Source organism: Lithobates pipiens, unplaced genomic scaffold, assembly GCF_037356315.1.
Source record: "Lithobates pipiens isolate NorthernLeopardFrog02 unplaced genomic scaffold, aLitPip1_a1.2 Scaffold_28, whole genome shotgun sequence".
In the NCBI taxonomy this organism is placed as follows: Eukaryota; Metazoa; Chordata; class Amphibia; order Anura; family Ranidae; genus Lithobates; species Lithobates pipiens.
The window spans coordinates 31,333,952-31,347,178 of record NW_027507789.1 but is presented as its reverse complement, the minus strand read 5'-3'; the positions used below and the strand labels follow the sequence as shown (position 1 = coordinate 31,347,178).

Below are 13,227 nucleotides of genomic sequence, written 5' to 3'. Positions count from 1 at the left end.
ACTATAGACCTAACAAGAAAAATAACATAACTGTAAAATAGAGCTCATAGTGTATTGCCGCTAGGTCCCCCATATTAAATTCTAAATACCAATTGTAAGAAAGGAAGAAAATATAGAAACTCACATAATTGGTATGCAGAAAGGAAAAAACGGGGTTGGTGAGCAGGTGCCTACACCCCACTGCAGCAACAGACGAGGCGATCTTCCTGAGACAAAAGCAATCCGACCATAAATGCTGCCACAGGTGACAACTTTTTTTTGCCAAACTCATAGGCACTGTAATAATTCCATTCCTTCTACTCCTTTCTCTCTAACTTACCAACATTGGGATGAGGTGCTTCACTGTATTTGACTTCCCCGTCTGATTTCTCTCTCTGTTCATGTGCCACTTTGTGTTGGTCTATCACAAAAAACCTAATAAAATTTGTTTTTGGTTGTAACATGACAAAATGTGGGAAATGTCAAGGGGTATGAATACTTTTTCAAGGCACTGTGTATATACAGGTGCATCACATAAAATTTTAACTTTTTGATGATAATCTATTTCAATAATTCAACTCAAAAGGTATTTTTATATAGATGTGTTACACACATCATGATATGTTTCAAGCATTTCTTTCTTTTAAATTTTGATTATGGCTGACAGCTAGTGACAACCCAACATTCTGTATCTCAGATAATTAGAATATTACATAAGACCATTATTACTATAGTTTTATAGTTAGTAAGGTTGAATAAAGACACCAGTCCATCCAGTTTAACCTGAGTGAGTGTCTACAATTGTCCCTATCCCTGTACATCGCACAATCACATCGGTCCCTACCCTCAAGGAGCCTACAATCCAAGGTCCCCATTCATATACTAGGGTCAATTTTGGACAGAAGCCAATTAACCTACCTGCATGTCTTTGGAGTGTGGGAGGAAACTGGAGTACCCGGAGGAAAACCACGCAGGCACAGGGAGAACATGCAAACTCCAGGCAGGTAGTGTCGTGGTTGGGATCTGAACCAGCGACCCTTCTTACTGCTAGGTGACAGTGCTAACCACTTCACCACTGTGCTATATATATATATATATATATAATAAAAAAATTTAATACAGAAATGTTAGCTTGCTGTAAAGTATGTCCCTGTACAGTATAGTATGCAATCAATATGTCCGCATCTCCTGAAAGCTGGTCAGCAGAGAGGAGCACAAAGTTCTCTAGAATTTCCTGGTAGAGGGCTGCGCTGACTTTGGACTTGATAAAACACAGTGGACCAACCTCGTCACTGACTGTGGAAAACGTCACTCTGGACCTCATGCAACTCGGATTCTGTGCCTCTCCAATCTTCCTCCAGACTCTGGGCCCTTGATTTCCAAATGAAATGCAAATTTTCCACAGTCAGTGATGATGGGATCGCGGTTTGTCGTTTTTTTTTGGTCTTATGTAATATAGTTTATAGTCTAGTTTTCTAAGATACAGAATTTTTTTGTTTTCACTAGCTGTAAGCCATAATCATCAAAATTATATTAAAAAAAATGCTTGAAATATTTAAAATATGAGTTTCCAGCCCAGATTCTAAAGAAGCATGCGTAGCATCTAATTCTAACCAAATGCCTAATGTAAGATGCCACCGTTTTAGGTACTTTCAAATTTCTCACTTTTTGCACTCCTTGCCTGTAAACCCAAAAATCAGATATAGGGTCATGCCGTATGCCAGGGCTCGACAAAACCCGGGCGCCAGGTCGCATTGGCGACTAGAATTAGCGACTGGCGCCTGGGGCAGCACAGCTGGGGGTATCCTGTCTCCGTGGACCCCCCCAGCGTGATTGCGTCGGGCCGCGCCGCCGGCGGCCGGTAATTGAGCCCCCGGCTTTGAGGCCTTCTGTGATGCTAGCTATTCCCTTCTGTGATCCTATTCCTTCTGGAATCTGGCGCCCTCTTGTGGTGGCCGTTGGAATTACAACCATTAATGCTAATAGATCTCCTTCCATTTACTTAGAACACCTAAACATTACATACATACATACATACATACATACATACATACATACATACATACATACATACATACATACATACATACATACATACATACATACATACATACATACATACGTATGTATATATATACACACACACTTTTTTTTTCTTTTTTATTCTAACACCCTAGAGAGTAAAATGGTGGTCGTTGCAATAATGTCTGTCACACCATATTTGCACAGCGTACTTACAAGCGCACTTTTTTTTGGGGAAAAAATAATTAATTTAATAAAAAAAAATAAGACAACAGTAAAGTTAGCCCAATTTTTTTTTATATTGTGAAAGATAATGTTACGCCGAGTAAATTGATACCCAACATGTCACGCTTCAAAATTGCGCCCGCTCATGGAATGGCGACAAACTTTTACCCTTTAAAATCTCCATAGGCGACGTTTAAAAAATTCTACAGGTTGCACGTTTTGAGTTACAGAGGAGGTCTGGGGCTAGAATTATTGCTCTTACTCTACCGATCGCAGCGATACCTCACATGTGTGGTTTGAACACCGCTTTCATATATGCGTTCGCTTCTGCACGCAAGCTTGGCGGGACAGGGCGCATTTAAAAAAATTTTTTTTTTTTTATTTTAATTTTTTTTCACTGTTCTTTAAAAAAAAAAATGTGTGTCACTTTTATTCCTATTACAAGGAATGTAAAAATCCTTTGTAATAGAAAAAAGCATGACAGGTCCTCTTATATATGAGATCTGGGGTCAGAGAGACCTCACATCTCATATTTACACTAAAATGCAATTTAAAAAAAAATCGTCATTTGAAAAGAATAAAACAAATAAAATGTCCCTCTAATAGCTATGGGCAATGACTTGGAGTCAGGTGAGGGGCTGGGGGCTATCTTCCCCTCACTCGTCTCCATGTCAGGCCAGGGACAGGTCCAGATCGCCGTCACGGACCCGGCTCCTAACTTTTTTAGCTGGCTCCTAGATTCCAGGCAAATTTGTCAACCCCTGCCGTATGCCCAGTGGTGCTCTCAAGATATGGGTTGGGGTGGGGGGAGAGAGATAATCTCATGATATATGGCCTATTGTTAGATATGTGAGTTAAGCTTCCTTTATATGTCTTCTTGGGAGGCCGACTTGGAAAGAACTATGGATAAGTGGCATTCTTGTTATCTGAGGGATTCTAAGGCTATCCTAAATGTTTTGCTGATTGAGGCCAATGTTCAGGTGATGTGGTGGTATATGGCAAGCACTCTGCTAGCAAAATTGTACCCAGGGACCTCAGCGCTTCAGGGTTGTCATATGCTGGGCTCCATGATTCGCAGCTAGTGGGAATGCCCCCAGAAATATGGGGCTTTTCAAATAAGGTGTTTGCCTGTTTTAAGATGGGTGACTGAAGTCCCTATTCCAGTCCCCGGAGATTGCCTTACCGAATGAGCCTGTTGCTCACATTCCTAGGACCACTCGCTCTGTCTGGCATTCTTCACTTTGCAACCAAACTGACTGACTAAAGTCTCCTGGATGATGTCATGAAGAATTCACTGGTATAATTCTAGACTATGGAACCATTGGGCGTGCTATTCACATGGAATTGTAGGGGTCTGGGATTATGTTGGCATATGGGACTCTATGTGGGAAAACTGACATTTTAACTGGGACTGAGTCCAATGCGTGTTGAGCAGTCTCAGATGGAGAGGGGCAGTGTCTGGGATCCAGGATCCACAGTGCAGAATCCACTCCAGAGCCTGTGTGTTGGCATCTACTGTATGTAATATAAGATCATACCTAAACAAACAATCCATTCAATTCGCCTAGAATGTCACCTTGCCAATACAGATTCATGTTATGCATTTTGCCAACTGGCATGCTCACATACAGCACGAACATGGTAACATCTCGGCTGTCTTTGTTTGCACAGTGTGGGTCACCTTGCAGGATGCCTTGTAAAGGTGTTGCATGAGCGCCAACCAGAACTACAGATAAACCAGCGAGATCTCTTGTGTGTCCAGATTGCAGGACTGTGCCATGATTTGGGTAAGTGTGTGTGGTGTGTTTCCCATTTATTTATTTATTTTTCTCTACCTCCTTATTTAGGGTTAGGGGTTGGGGTTAGGGTTACTTTACTTGCCACAAAGAATCACTCCTTGCTACAATGAAGCTTATAATTTAACCGGTTCCCGACCAGCACACGCCGATGTACGTAGGCAGAATGGCACAGGCAGGCAAATGGGCCTACCTGTACGTCCCTTTAAATTTGCCGCCCTGCCATCGCAGCGGCGTGCTGGTCGGGACCCCTGTGAGTCCGGTCGCGGGTCCCACGGACTCGATCGCCGCAGGCATACCCGTGATCCTCACAGGGGGCGGCTGAAAGAGGAAATACCGTTGTAAACAGCATCTCCCCGTTCTGCCAAACAACTAGTGATGCTGATCTCTGCTCCATGTGATTGGAGCAGAGATCAGTCTTCACTAAATTAAAGTCCAGCCCTCAACAGTTAGTAACACCCCTAGGAACACTTAACCCCTACCCTGCCACCCCCTGGTTAACCCCTTTGCTGCCAGTGTCATTTACACAGGAATCGCTGCATTTATATAGCAGTGATTGCTTTATAAATGACATGGTCCCAAAAATGTCTGATGTGTCCGCCATAATGTCGCAGTCACAATAAAAATCGTTGATCACCACCATTACTAGTTTAAAAAATAATAATAAAAATGCCATAAAACTATCCCCTATATTGTAAACGCTATAACTTTCGCGCAAACCAATCAATAGTCGCTTATTGCGATATTTTTGGAACAAAAAAAATATATATATATATATATATATGTAAAAGAATATGTATCGACCTAAACTGAGGGGGAAAAAATAGTTTTTTTTATATATTTTTGGGGGATATTTATTATAACAAAAAAAAAAAAAAGCATTATTTTTTACTTTTCAAAATTGTCGCTTTATTTTTATTTATAGCGCAAAAAATAAAAACCGCAGGGGTGATCAAATACCACTAAAAGAGAGCTCTATTTGTGGGTAAAAAAGGACGTCAATTTTGTTTGGGAGCCACGTCACATGACCGTGCAATTGTCAGTTAAAACACAATGCTGAATTGCAAAAAGCAGTCTGGTCTTTGAACAGCAAAATGGTCCGGGGCTGAAGTGGTTAATAACACTACCACAGCTTTGCAATTTATTGAAATGAAGTGGTTGCACACAATATGGAATGCTGCGTAGATATGGCTAGAGGTCAACCAATATGGGTTTTTCTCTGGCCGATGCCGATATCCAGAATGGGGGGGGGGGGGGGGGTGTTTGGCAATGCCGAAAATGTGTTGGGTTTTTTTATTTTTATTTTTTCCTCCTAAACTCTAACAGTTAAGTAATAAGTGATACAGAAAATGTCTTTAAACCTTTATCAAACACATGGGGGGGGGGGGGGGGGGACTATGCATCTTTAAATATTTAATACACAAAAAAACAGGTAATCCAAACTTTTGGCCAAAAAAATGGGCTAACTTAACTTTACTGTGTTTTTTTTTTTTTTTTTTGGGGGGGGGGGGGGGAGTTGCATTTGAAAGTCCTCTGCGAAAATACTCTCTAGGGGGTCTCTAGATTTTCTAGCAGAATGTACTGGCTTTTTACTTGTAAGCAACACATGTCAGAAAAGATTTGGTCTTTAAATGGTTAAACTGGGATCTTCTACACACAGGAGTTCATTCCTTTTGAGTAGAAACATTTGTCTCTCTTTGCTTATTTTATCAGGGGTGTTCTCAGACTTGGCAGGCAAGTCATTCAGAGGGGGAGACTTCAGGCGAATTGCATTGACTTCTGTTACAGACGTCATTTGCAAGGCGCGCTGTGCGGGGTCGCCCTGCAAGTCTAATCGCCCCTGTGTGAACTGGCTAGTGCATAAATGAATCTGCCTAATTTGTAGGGCTCAGCACTGGAGGGGATGAGTTTTGCAGAAGCGGTGATGGTGGGACAAGGGGTTATGTAGAGTGCTTAATGGGGTGACACCCATGGAGATCGGAGGAACGTTCAGCTGTGGTGTGAGAAGCAGACGGGATATTGCTGATTATTGCAGTTTTAAACTGTCATGTGAATGACTGACTGCAAAGCTGGGAGAGTGAAACTGTGGCGAAAAGGTGCCATTGAAGTAATTGAACAAGTCAGGTGAGACCTGAGGTATGAGCAAGAGGATAGAGTTGTTGATGGGAATGGAGCTGATCATTGTGAGACAATAGTAGCTGAGGAACAGATGGACTAGACAGAAGCACGGGGCAGAATTGCTGGAGAAGGCGGTGAAGAGAGCGGGTGACAGAGTGTGCAGCACAAAGGGACTGATGCAAGACAGCAAAGCGGGAGAAATAAGGAAGCAAATTAATGTCAGGATGGACAGAGCGAAGCCACTGGGGTGGGATGGCAGTGCAGGGCAGAGTGGAAAGGAGATGTAGAGCAGAAAGTACATAACTAGGTAGTAGTGAGACAGAAGTGCGGGGAAGAACCGCTGTGAGCAGGATGAGAGAAATTGGTGGAACACAGGAATGTGCAGAAACGGGTCTGGGGAAAAGTTAGTGTTACAGGGCAAAATCGGAGGGAAAAATGAGCTGGTCTGGCAGAGAGAAGGGGGTATAGGTGTTCTTTAGGAGAGTGACAGATGTTGGGGTTGATGCAGCAGTGAAAGGGCCAACATAGGGGGGGGGGGGCAAAGACTGACAGCGGTAGCTATCGGGTGACAGCCGTCAATACCTACAATGTGAGCACACATGATTGTGGCTCTGCGAATACCTTCTAATGTAAATAATTTAATTTATATAGGGTTTTTTATTTATTTTTCTTCCCCCCCCCCCAACTGTAATTTTTCCCTTTCAGGTCATGGACCATTTTCTCATATGTTTGATGGGAGATTCATGCCTCTTGCTTGTCAAAATAAAAAATTTAAAGTAAGTTTTATATATTTACTACTTTTGGCTTTACTTGTATTTAGTTACACTATGGGTTGCAATTAATCCTCTGACATGATTAGAGAAGACGAATTGGATAAAAGTGATTAAAGAGGAACTTCAGTCTGCTGACATGATTTCTAATAAAAACATTCTGAAGCTTCCATCCAAGCACTTTGCATATTTATTTTTATATATACTGTGATTCTGTACATGCCAAATATGCTGCAGAAATCGCCCACCACCGAGCTGAAGCTGCTCCCTGTTCACTTCCTGGATTTACACAGATGCACACCTCCAGATCTTCAGCCCTGCAGCTCTCATTGGCCCTCTTATGACTCATCCCCCCCCCCCCCCCCTCTCCCTTCCTGGCAAACTCTCATGAGAGTGAGAGCGAGCTGTGCATGATGTCATAAGCCTAGGCTAATGACCAGACAAAGACAAAGGACGTGGTCTGTATAAGGTATTTACTGGCAGAAAAAGAAAAAAGTTTTACTATCCAATGTGAAAACAAAGTGCAGAAGATTTAATAGATGGAAAGATAAAAAAAAAAGGACTTTAAGGTAGTTAGCTGCTACCCTGGTAAATATACCCGCTATATTGATAAAAGGATTGGGGGGACCCCCCCCCAATCCTTTGGATTTGGGTGTATAAAATCTAGCACCATCAGGCATGCAGACGGCCTCTACAAACTTTTGTGATAGAGAGTGGATTGCTCTCAGGAGCTCCATGAATTCATGTGTGGTACCGTGCAAGAAGTCAATCCGTGAAATTTCCTTGATGATGGTATTAGAACAAAGTGGAAGCAACTGGGAACAGCCACGAAGTTGTAGGCCACGTAAAATGACAGAGCAGGGTCAGCACATGCTGAAGATTTGCCCCCACTTCATGACCAGGCCATTTTTTGCTTTTTGGCACATCATTTTTTCACACAACTAGAGCTTTCTTTTGGTGGTATTTGATCTCCTCCTGCGTTATTCTTTGCCCTATAAACAAAAAAGACAGAAAATGTTGAGTGTGTGTAATTATATAATTTTTTTGCTATAAAATATATCCAATAAAAAAATGTAAATCAAATTTATTCTGTTACATATTTTTGGTAAAACAAATCCCCATAGGTGCATATTGATTTGCACAAGCCAAAGTTTATACAGACATACCCCACTTTTAAGTACACAATGGGGTTTATTTATTAAAGCTAGAAAGTGCAAAATCAGGCTCACTTCTGCATAGAAACCAATGAGTTTCTAGGTTTTATTACCAAAGCTTAATTGAACAAGCTGGGGTTAGAAGCTCATTGGTTTCTATGTAGCAGCGAGCCTGATTTTGCTCTTTCCAGCTTTAGTAAATAAACCCCATAGTGTACTTAAAAGTGGGGTATGCCTGTAGTGTCTCCAAACTATGGTATAATTTTTTGGAATATTAAAATGTATAAAATATTCCAAAAAATTATCATATGCTAAAAATATGCACTGTCACTGTACTAATGACACTGATAGCATATTGCCTTCCTTTATTTATTTATTTTTCCAGCATGAATCTGCTTCTGTGAAGATGTTTTACCACCTCATCCACTCCAACGGTTTGGAGAGCATTATGAAGGAATATGGCCTCCGCCTGCCTGAAGACCTAAAATTTATCGAGGAACAAATCGCTGGCCCTTTGACTACTGAAGCAGAAGATTCATTCAACTCTAGTCAGAGTAGTTCCTCAGTAAGTGAAACTGTGGTATGTGTGTGTGTGTGTGTGGGGGTTTTATTTATTTTATTTTAAACCATCGGGGGTGTTTGGGTGGAGAATCATTCCCCTGGGCCTTCTACATACTGCAGAATTTTTTTTTTCTTTTCTTTCTGTATGTGTAAATCACACAGAGGTCAGGGCTACAGAAGTTCCTTTTGCAGGTCCGTTGCAGACAAAATTTAATTCAATATCTGAATCTTTAAACTTGGGGATTTGCAAAATTCATTTAAAAAAAAGTTTCACTTTCAATTAGTCATTTCAGATTCCACCTGCAAAGGTCTTCATTCTATCCAGTCTGTGCTTTGCATTAAGATGGGCAATTCATTTGCATGGTTTAACAGCACCAACAGCCTTGTATATCGGGCATATGTAAATTGATCTAAGTATGTCAAGAAATCGTGCATTGTGCATATAAAAAATAATGGCATGATTCACATGGCATATGCATTTTTGCCGGTTCTTGCTGGTGGAGTTGGCAGAGGATTCTGTGCAAAGTATGTTCCTTTAGCAAAGTACGCACCTAAAGTACCTGTGTTTTAGATGCACCCAATTCTAATGACTTTTTACGTGTCTATGCGTATATGTTTCCATAACATCTGCAGCTGTGTCTGGTCCCAGATGCAGCTGTATCCTACTATTTTTTTGTACTAATTAATTTATACAGAAAAGGAACGTTAGAATATTCAGATATTACCAAATATAACATGATGTTACAAATACAGTGTTGCCAGTCTACAAAGATAATTAATGCAAAAAGGAGATGTGGTTACAATTGACATACACATACTATCAAGGTATTAAGGCAAATCCTAGGATAGAAAAAGTTAGAGAAAAGAGACATCAGATAATACAGATACATTACATAGACGTGACCATACTTCATCTAGACCGTGAGCCTAAGAGAGCGAGCATCCCTGGCAGCTTTGGTTTTTATGTGCTCCCTACCCATCCCTACCAATCAAACCCCTGGACCACTTTCATTGGTTCAGAAGTAGCATTGAATCCTGATTGGCTGAAATTCAAGTCTAGTTGGTCATCGTGCTTCTCACATAAGCATTAGACTCTCTTCGGTGCCTCTCTGTCTAAAACATGATTACCTTTGTTAAGTCTATCTCTTGATTTTAAACAGTCAGCCCTCTTTAATCTTTGCATAAATTAGCATTTCAAGGACTTGGGGTGAGGAGAAGACATTGTGTCTCCACCTGATCATAAGGACAATCGTGTAACTTATTTACTATGCAGACAACAGACCAAAAGATGGTCTTTTGAGATGCAGAAAACAGTAACTAGGCCCACCTCTCATGAGTAAATACAAAAATATTAAGAACACACGTTCCTATAACAATATATATAATTATAGGCAGTCCCCGGGTTACAAACAAGACACGGACTGTAGGTTTGTTCCCAAGTTGAATTTGTAAGTCAGAACAGGTAAATTTTAACTGTCGTTCCAGCCAAAAAATCTATTTTTAAGCTTTATGGATAGCATAGGGAAGTGTTATCACCCCTGTAACCTTTGTTTTGCTGTCTGTACCCTTGTTCAGAAGATCTCACCTCACTTTTTGTCCCTATGACAATTGGATTTTGAACATTTGGGGTTGCTAGGGAAACATGGACTGGTGATAAAGCATCAGCGGGGGACACCTTTTTCCCCATAATGGCTTCTACAGGAGTGAATTTTCCTTCCTAGGGGAAGACTAGAGGACCACGTGTGTGTGTGTAATATATATTACACACACACACACACACACACGTGGTCCTCTAGTCTTCCCCTAGGAAGGAAAATTCACTCCTGTAGAAGCCATTATGGGGAAAAAGGTGTCCCCCGCTGATGCTTTATCACCAGTCCATGTTTCCCTAGCAACCCCAAATGTTCAAAATCCAATTGTCATAGGGACAGAAAGTGAGGTGAGATCTTCTGAACAAGGGTACAGACAGCAAAACAAAGGTTACAGGGGTGATAACACTTCCCTATGCTATCCATAAAGCTTAAAAATAGATTTTTTGGCTGGAACTACAGTTAAAATTTACCTGTTCTGACTTACAAATTCAACTTGGGAACAAACCTACAGTCCGTGTCTTGTTTGTAACCCGGGGACTGCCTATAATTATATATATTGTTATATATAATCTATCATTTTTTAATTAGTCCTCACACGGTTCCCTTTAAGCTCCTTGTAGGCCAGGCTGTGTGTATCGCCCCATTAAAGTGGTAGTACAGGATATTTATGATAAGAGACCTTTATAGGTCTCTGTCATAAATGCTTCCTTCTGCCTGTCAGCTGTCAATGTTCACTAAACCGCGCATGTGCAGCTTGGTAAACATTTATAGCCCAATCTGTGCCGCTCTGATGTAACTCTCATGCGGAAGAGTGACATCATTGCAGCCCGGCCAATCAAGTGGCAGAAGGCAGGATCCCAGAAGGAAGACTGGGCGAAGATGAAAGTGCCTGGGACTTGCCAGATTAATCTGGCGCATCGCTGGAGGGCTCGGTTTGACAGGGAAGTGTGCCATTATGTGCTAATATGCTGTGCATACTAGTACATTATGGCATAACCCACCTGGGGGGCCCTAAAATTAACGGTAGTGGAGTTTACTACCGCTTTAATTCCTATAGCACTACTTTTAGATGCATACAAAACTACATGCTGTATGTATCTAAACTCAGTGTTCTTTAGTGGTAGTGTGCTCTAATGCATTGGCTATTCTACTGGAATGTGTTTTCTTGATGTAATGTATATTTACAGCTTTCTGTTGTATCTACTGTCATGTTTTTTATGATTTAACTCTTTGTGCATTAAAAAAATTAGTCAAGAGAGTGGCCTTACCAAGGTCGACCAGAAGAGAAAAGCTTCCTGTATGAGATTGTGGCCAACAAAAGAAATGGCATTGATGTGGATAAATGGGACTACTTTGCCAGGTACTCGCATTTCTTGGAATAGTTGGAATACCTTTTTTATGTAACTGTTAACAACTTTAACTGCAAGGTAACACGCTGAAAAGTTTTTGCACTGGCTTTATCCCATCCTGCTTTCTAAATATGGTTGGTCAGCACAGACTTATTTGCAGACACCTCAGTGTGCCTGCATTTGTTTCCCTGTTGTAAGTGCCTATGGGTTTGCTTTAATATATCAAGACCTAAGTGTATCTAGACTCTATATCGGCTTACCCATCCCTAGATGTGATGGCTGCAATCGTTCTCTTTTTGGAACACTTCCTGTCTTAGTTTGACAATACTATTACACTTATTGCACTGTATCTATGAAGGAGCAGTGTTGTCACTTTTAGGACAGGAAGATCAGAGGTGAGGTTCATAACAAGATTTGTGATTTCAGTGCAGAATTATCGGGTACCCAACCATCTCAACAGCATGTTATACCCGCTCCTATTCTAAATAATTATTATCTTTCCATTGCTGTGATAGTTTGACAATTACTCATTCATGCATTCTTCAAAATACCATGCCTCCCGCCGAACACCCATGGGTACCATTGGTGTTTGGCGGGAGGCATGGTATTTTGAAGATCTCATTTTATTTTTTTTATTTTTTTTTGCCATCATTTTTATGAGGGATGAGAAGACATGTTAGTGTTTGGGTGGGTGAGGTGACAGGTAATGCATGCATGATTAAAGGGGTTTATACATAGGCATGGCTGACACTAGGTTTTGCAAATTCAGTCCACAAAAAGCATGTGGTATCCTTTGAGAAAAAGATGGCAGTAGTTGAGTGCATTTCTGATCAACATATACTTTAAATGTAACCAAAAGTAGTGTTGTGCATATTTTCTTTCTTTTTTTTTAAAGCAACAACTAAAAATGTATGTATATATGCTACCCTTTATATGCAGAGCAAGTACAATCCCAGCTTAATCATAATTGTTTGGACATTAAACTGATATTCTTTATCCCCCAATCACAAAGACCTTCCTGTGTGCCAGTTGGTAGCTATTTCTGTATAAGTGTGCAAACCCTGTTTAACCACTTTCAGACCGGACCAATTTGCTGGTCAAAGACCAGACCACTTTTTGCGATTGCGACGTGGCTCCCAAACAAAATTGACGTTCTTTTTTTCCCACAAATAGAGCTTTCTTTTGGTGGTATTTGATCACCCCTGCGGTTTTTATTTTTTGCGCTATAAACAAAAATAGAGCGACAATTTTGAAAAAAACTCACTATTTTTAACTTGTTGTTATAATAAATATCCCCCAAAAATATATAAGAAATCATTTTTTTCCCTCAATTTAGGCCGATACGTATTCTTCTACATAATTTTTGGTAAAAAAAATCGCAATAAGCGGTTATTGATTGGTTTGCACAAAAGTTATAGCGTTTACAAAATAGGGATAGTTTTATAGCATTTTTATTAATAATTTTTTATTTATTTATTTTTTTTTACTAGTAATGGCGGCGATCTGCGATTTTTTTTTTTTTTTTTATTTTATTTTTTTTTTATTTTTTTTTTTATTGTGACTGCGACATTGTCGGGACCCATCGGACATTTTTGACACATTTTTGGGACCATTGTCATTTATGCAGTGATTCCTGTGTAAATGACACTGGCAGTGAAGGG

General features: G+C 40.5%; 1 protein-coding gene across 1 annotated transcript in view; it reads left to right on the top strand.

Annotated features, from left to right (window-relative positions):
* SAMHD1 (SAM and HD domain containing deoxynucleoside triphosphate triphosphohydrolase 1) overlaps positions 1 to 13,227 on the top strand; it is a 69,341-nt gene that overhangs the window by 25,049 nt on the left and 31,065 nt on the right. Inside the window, exons 5-8 of the mRNA XM_077459024.1 lie at positions 3,898 to 4,013; positions 6,846 to 6,916; positions 8,450 to 8,629; positions 11,468 to 11,577. Of these exons, the coding sequence (XP_077315150.1) occupies positions 3,898 to 4,013; positions 6,846 to 6,916; positions 8,450 to 8,629; positions 11,468 to 11,577 (477 nt within the window). The remainder of the gene's footprint in view (positions 1 to 3,897; positions 4,014 to 6,845; positions 6,917 to 8,449; positions 8,630 to 11,467; positions 11,578 to 13,227) is intronic.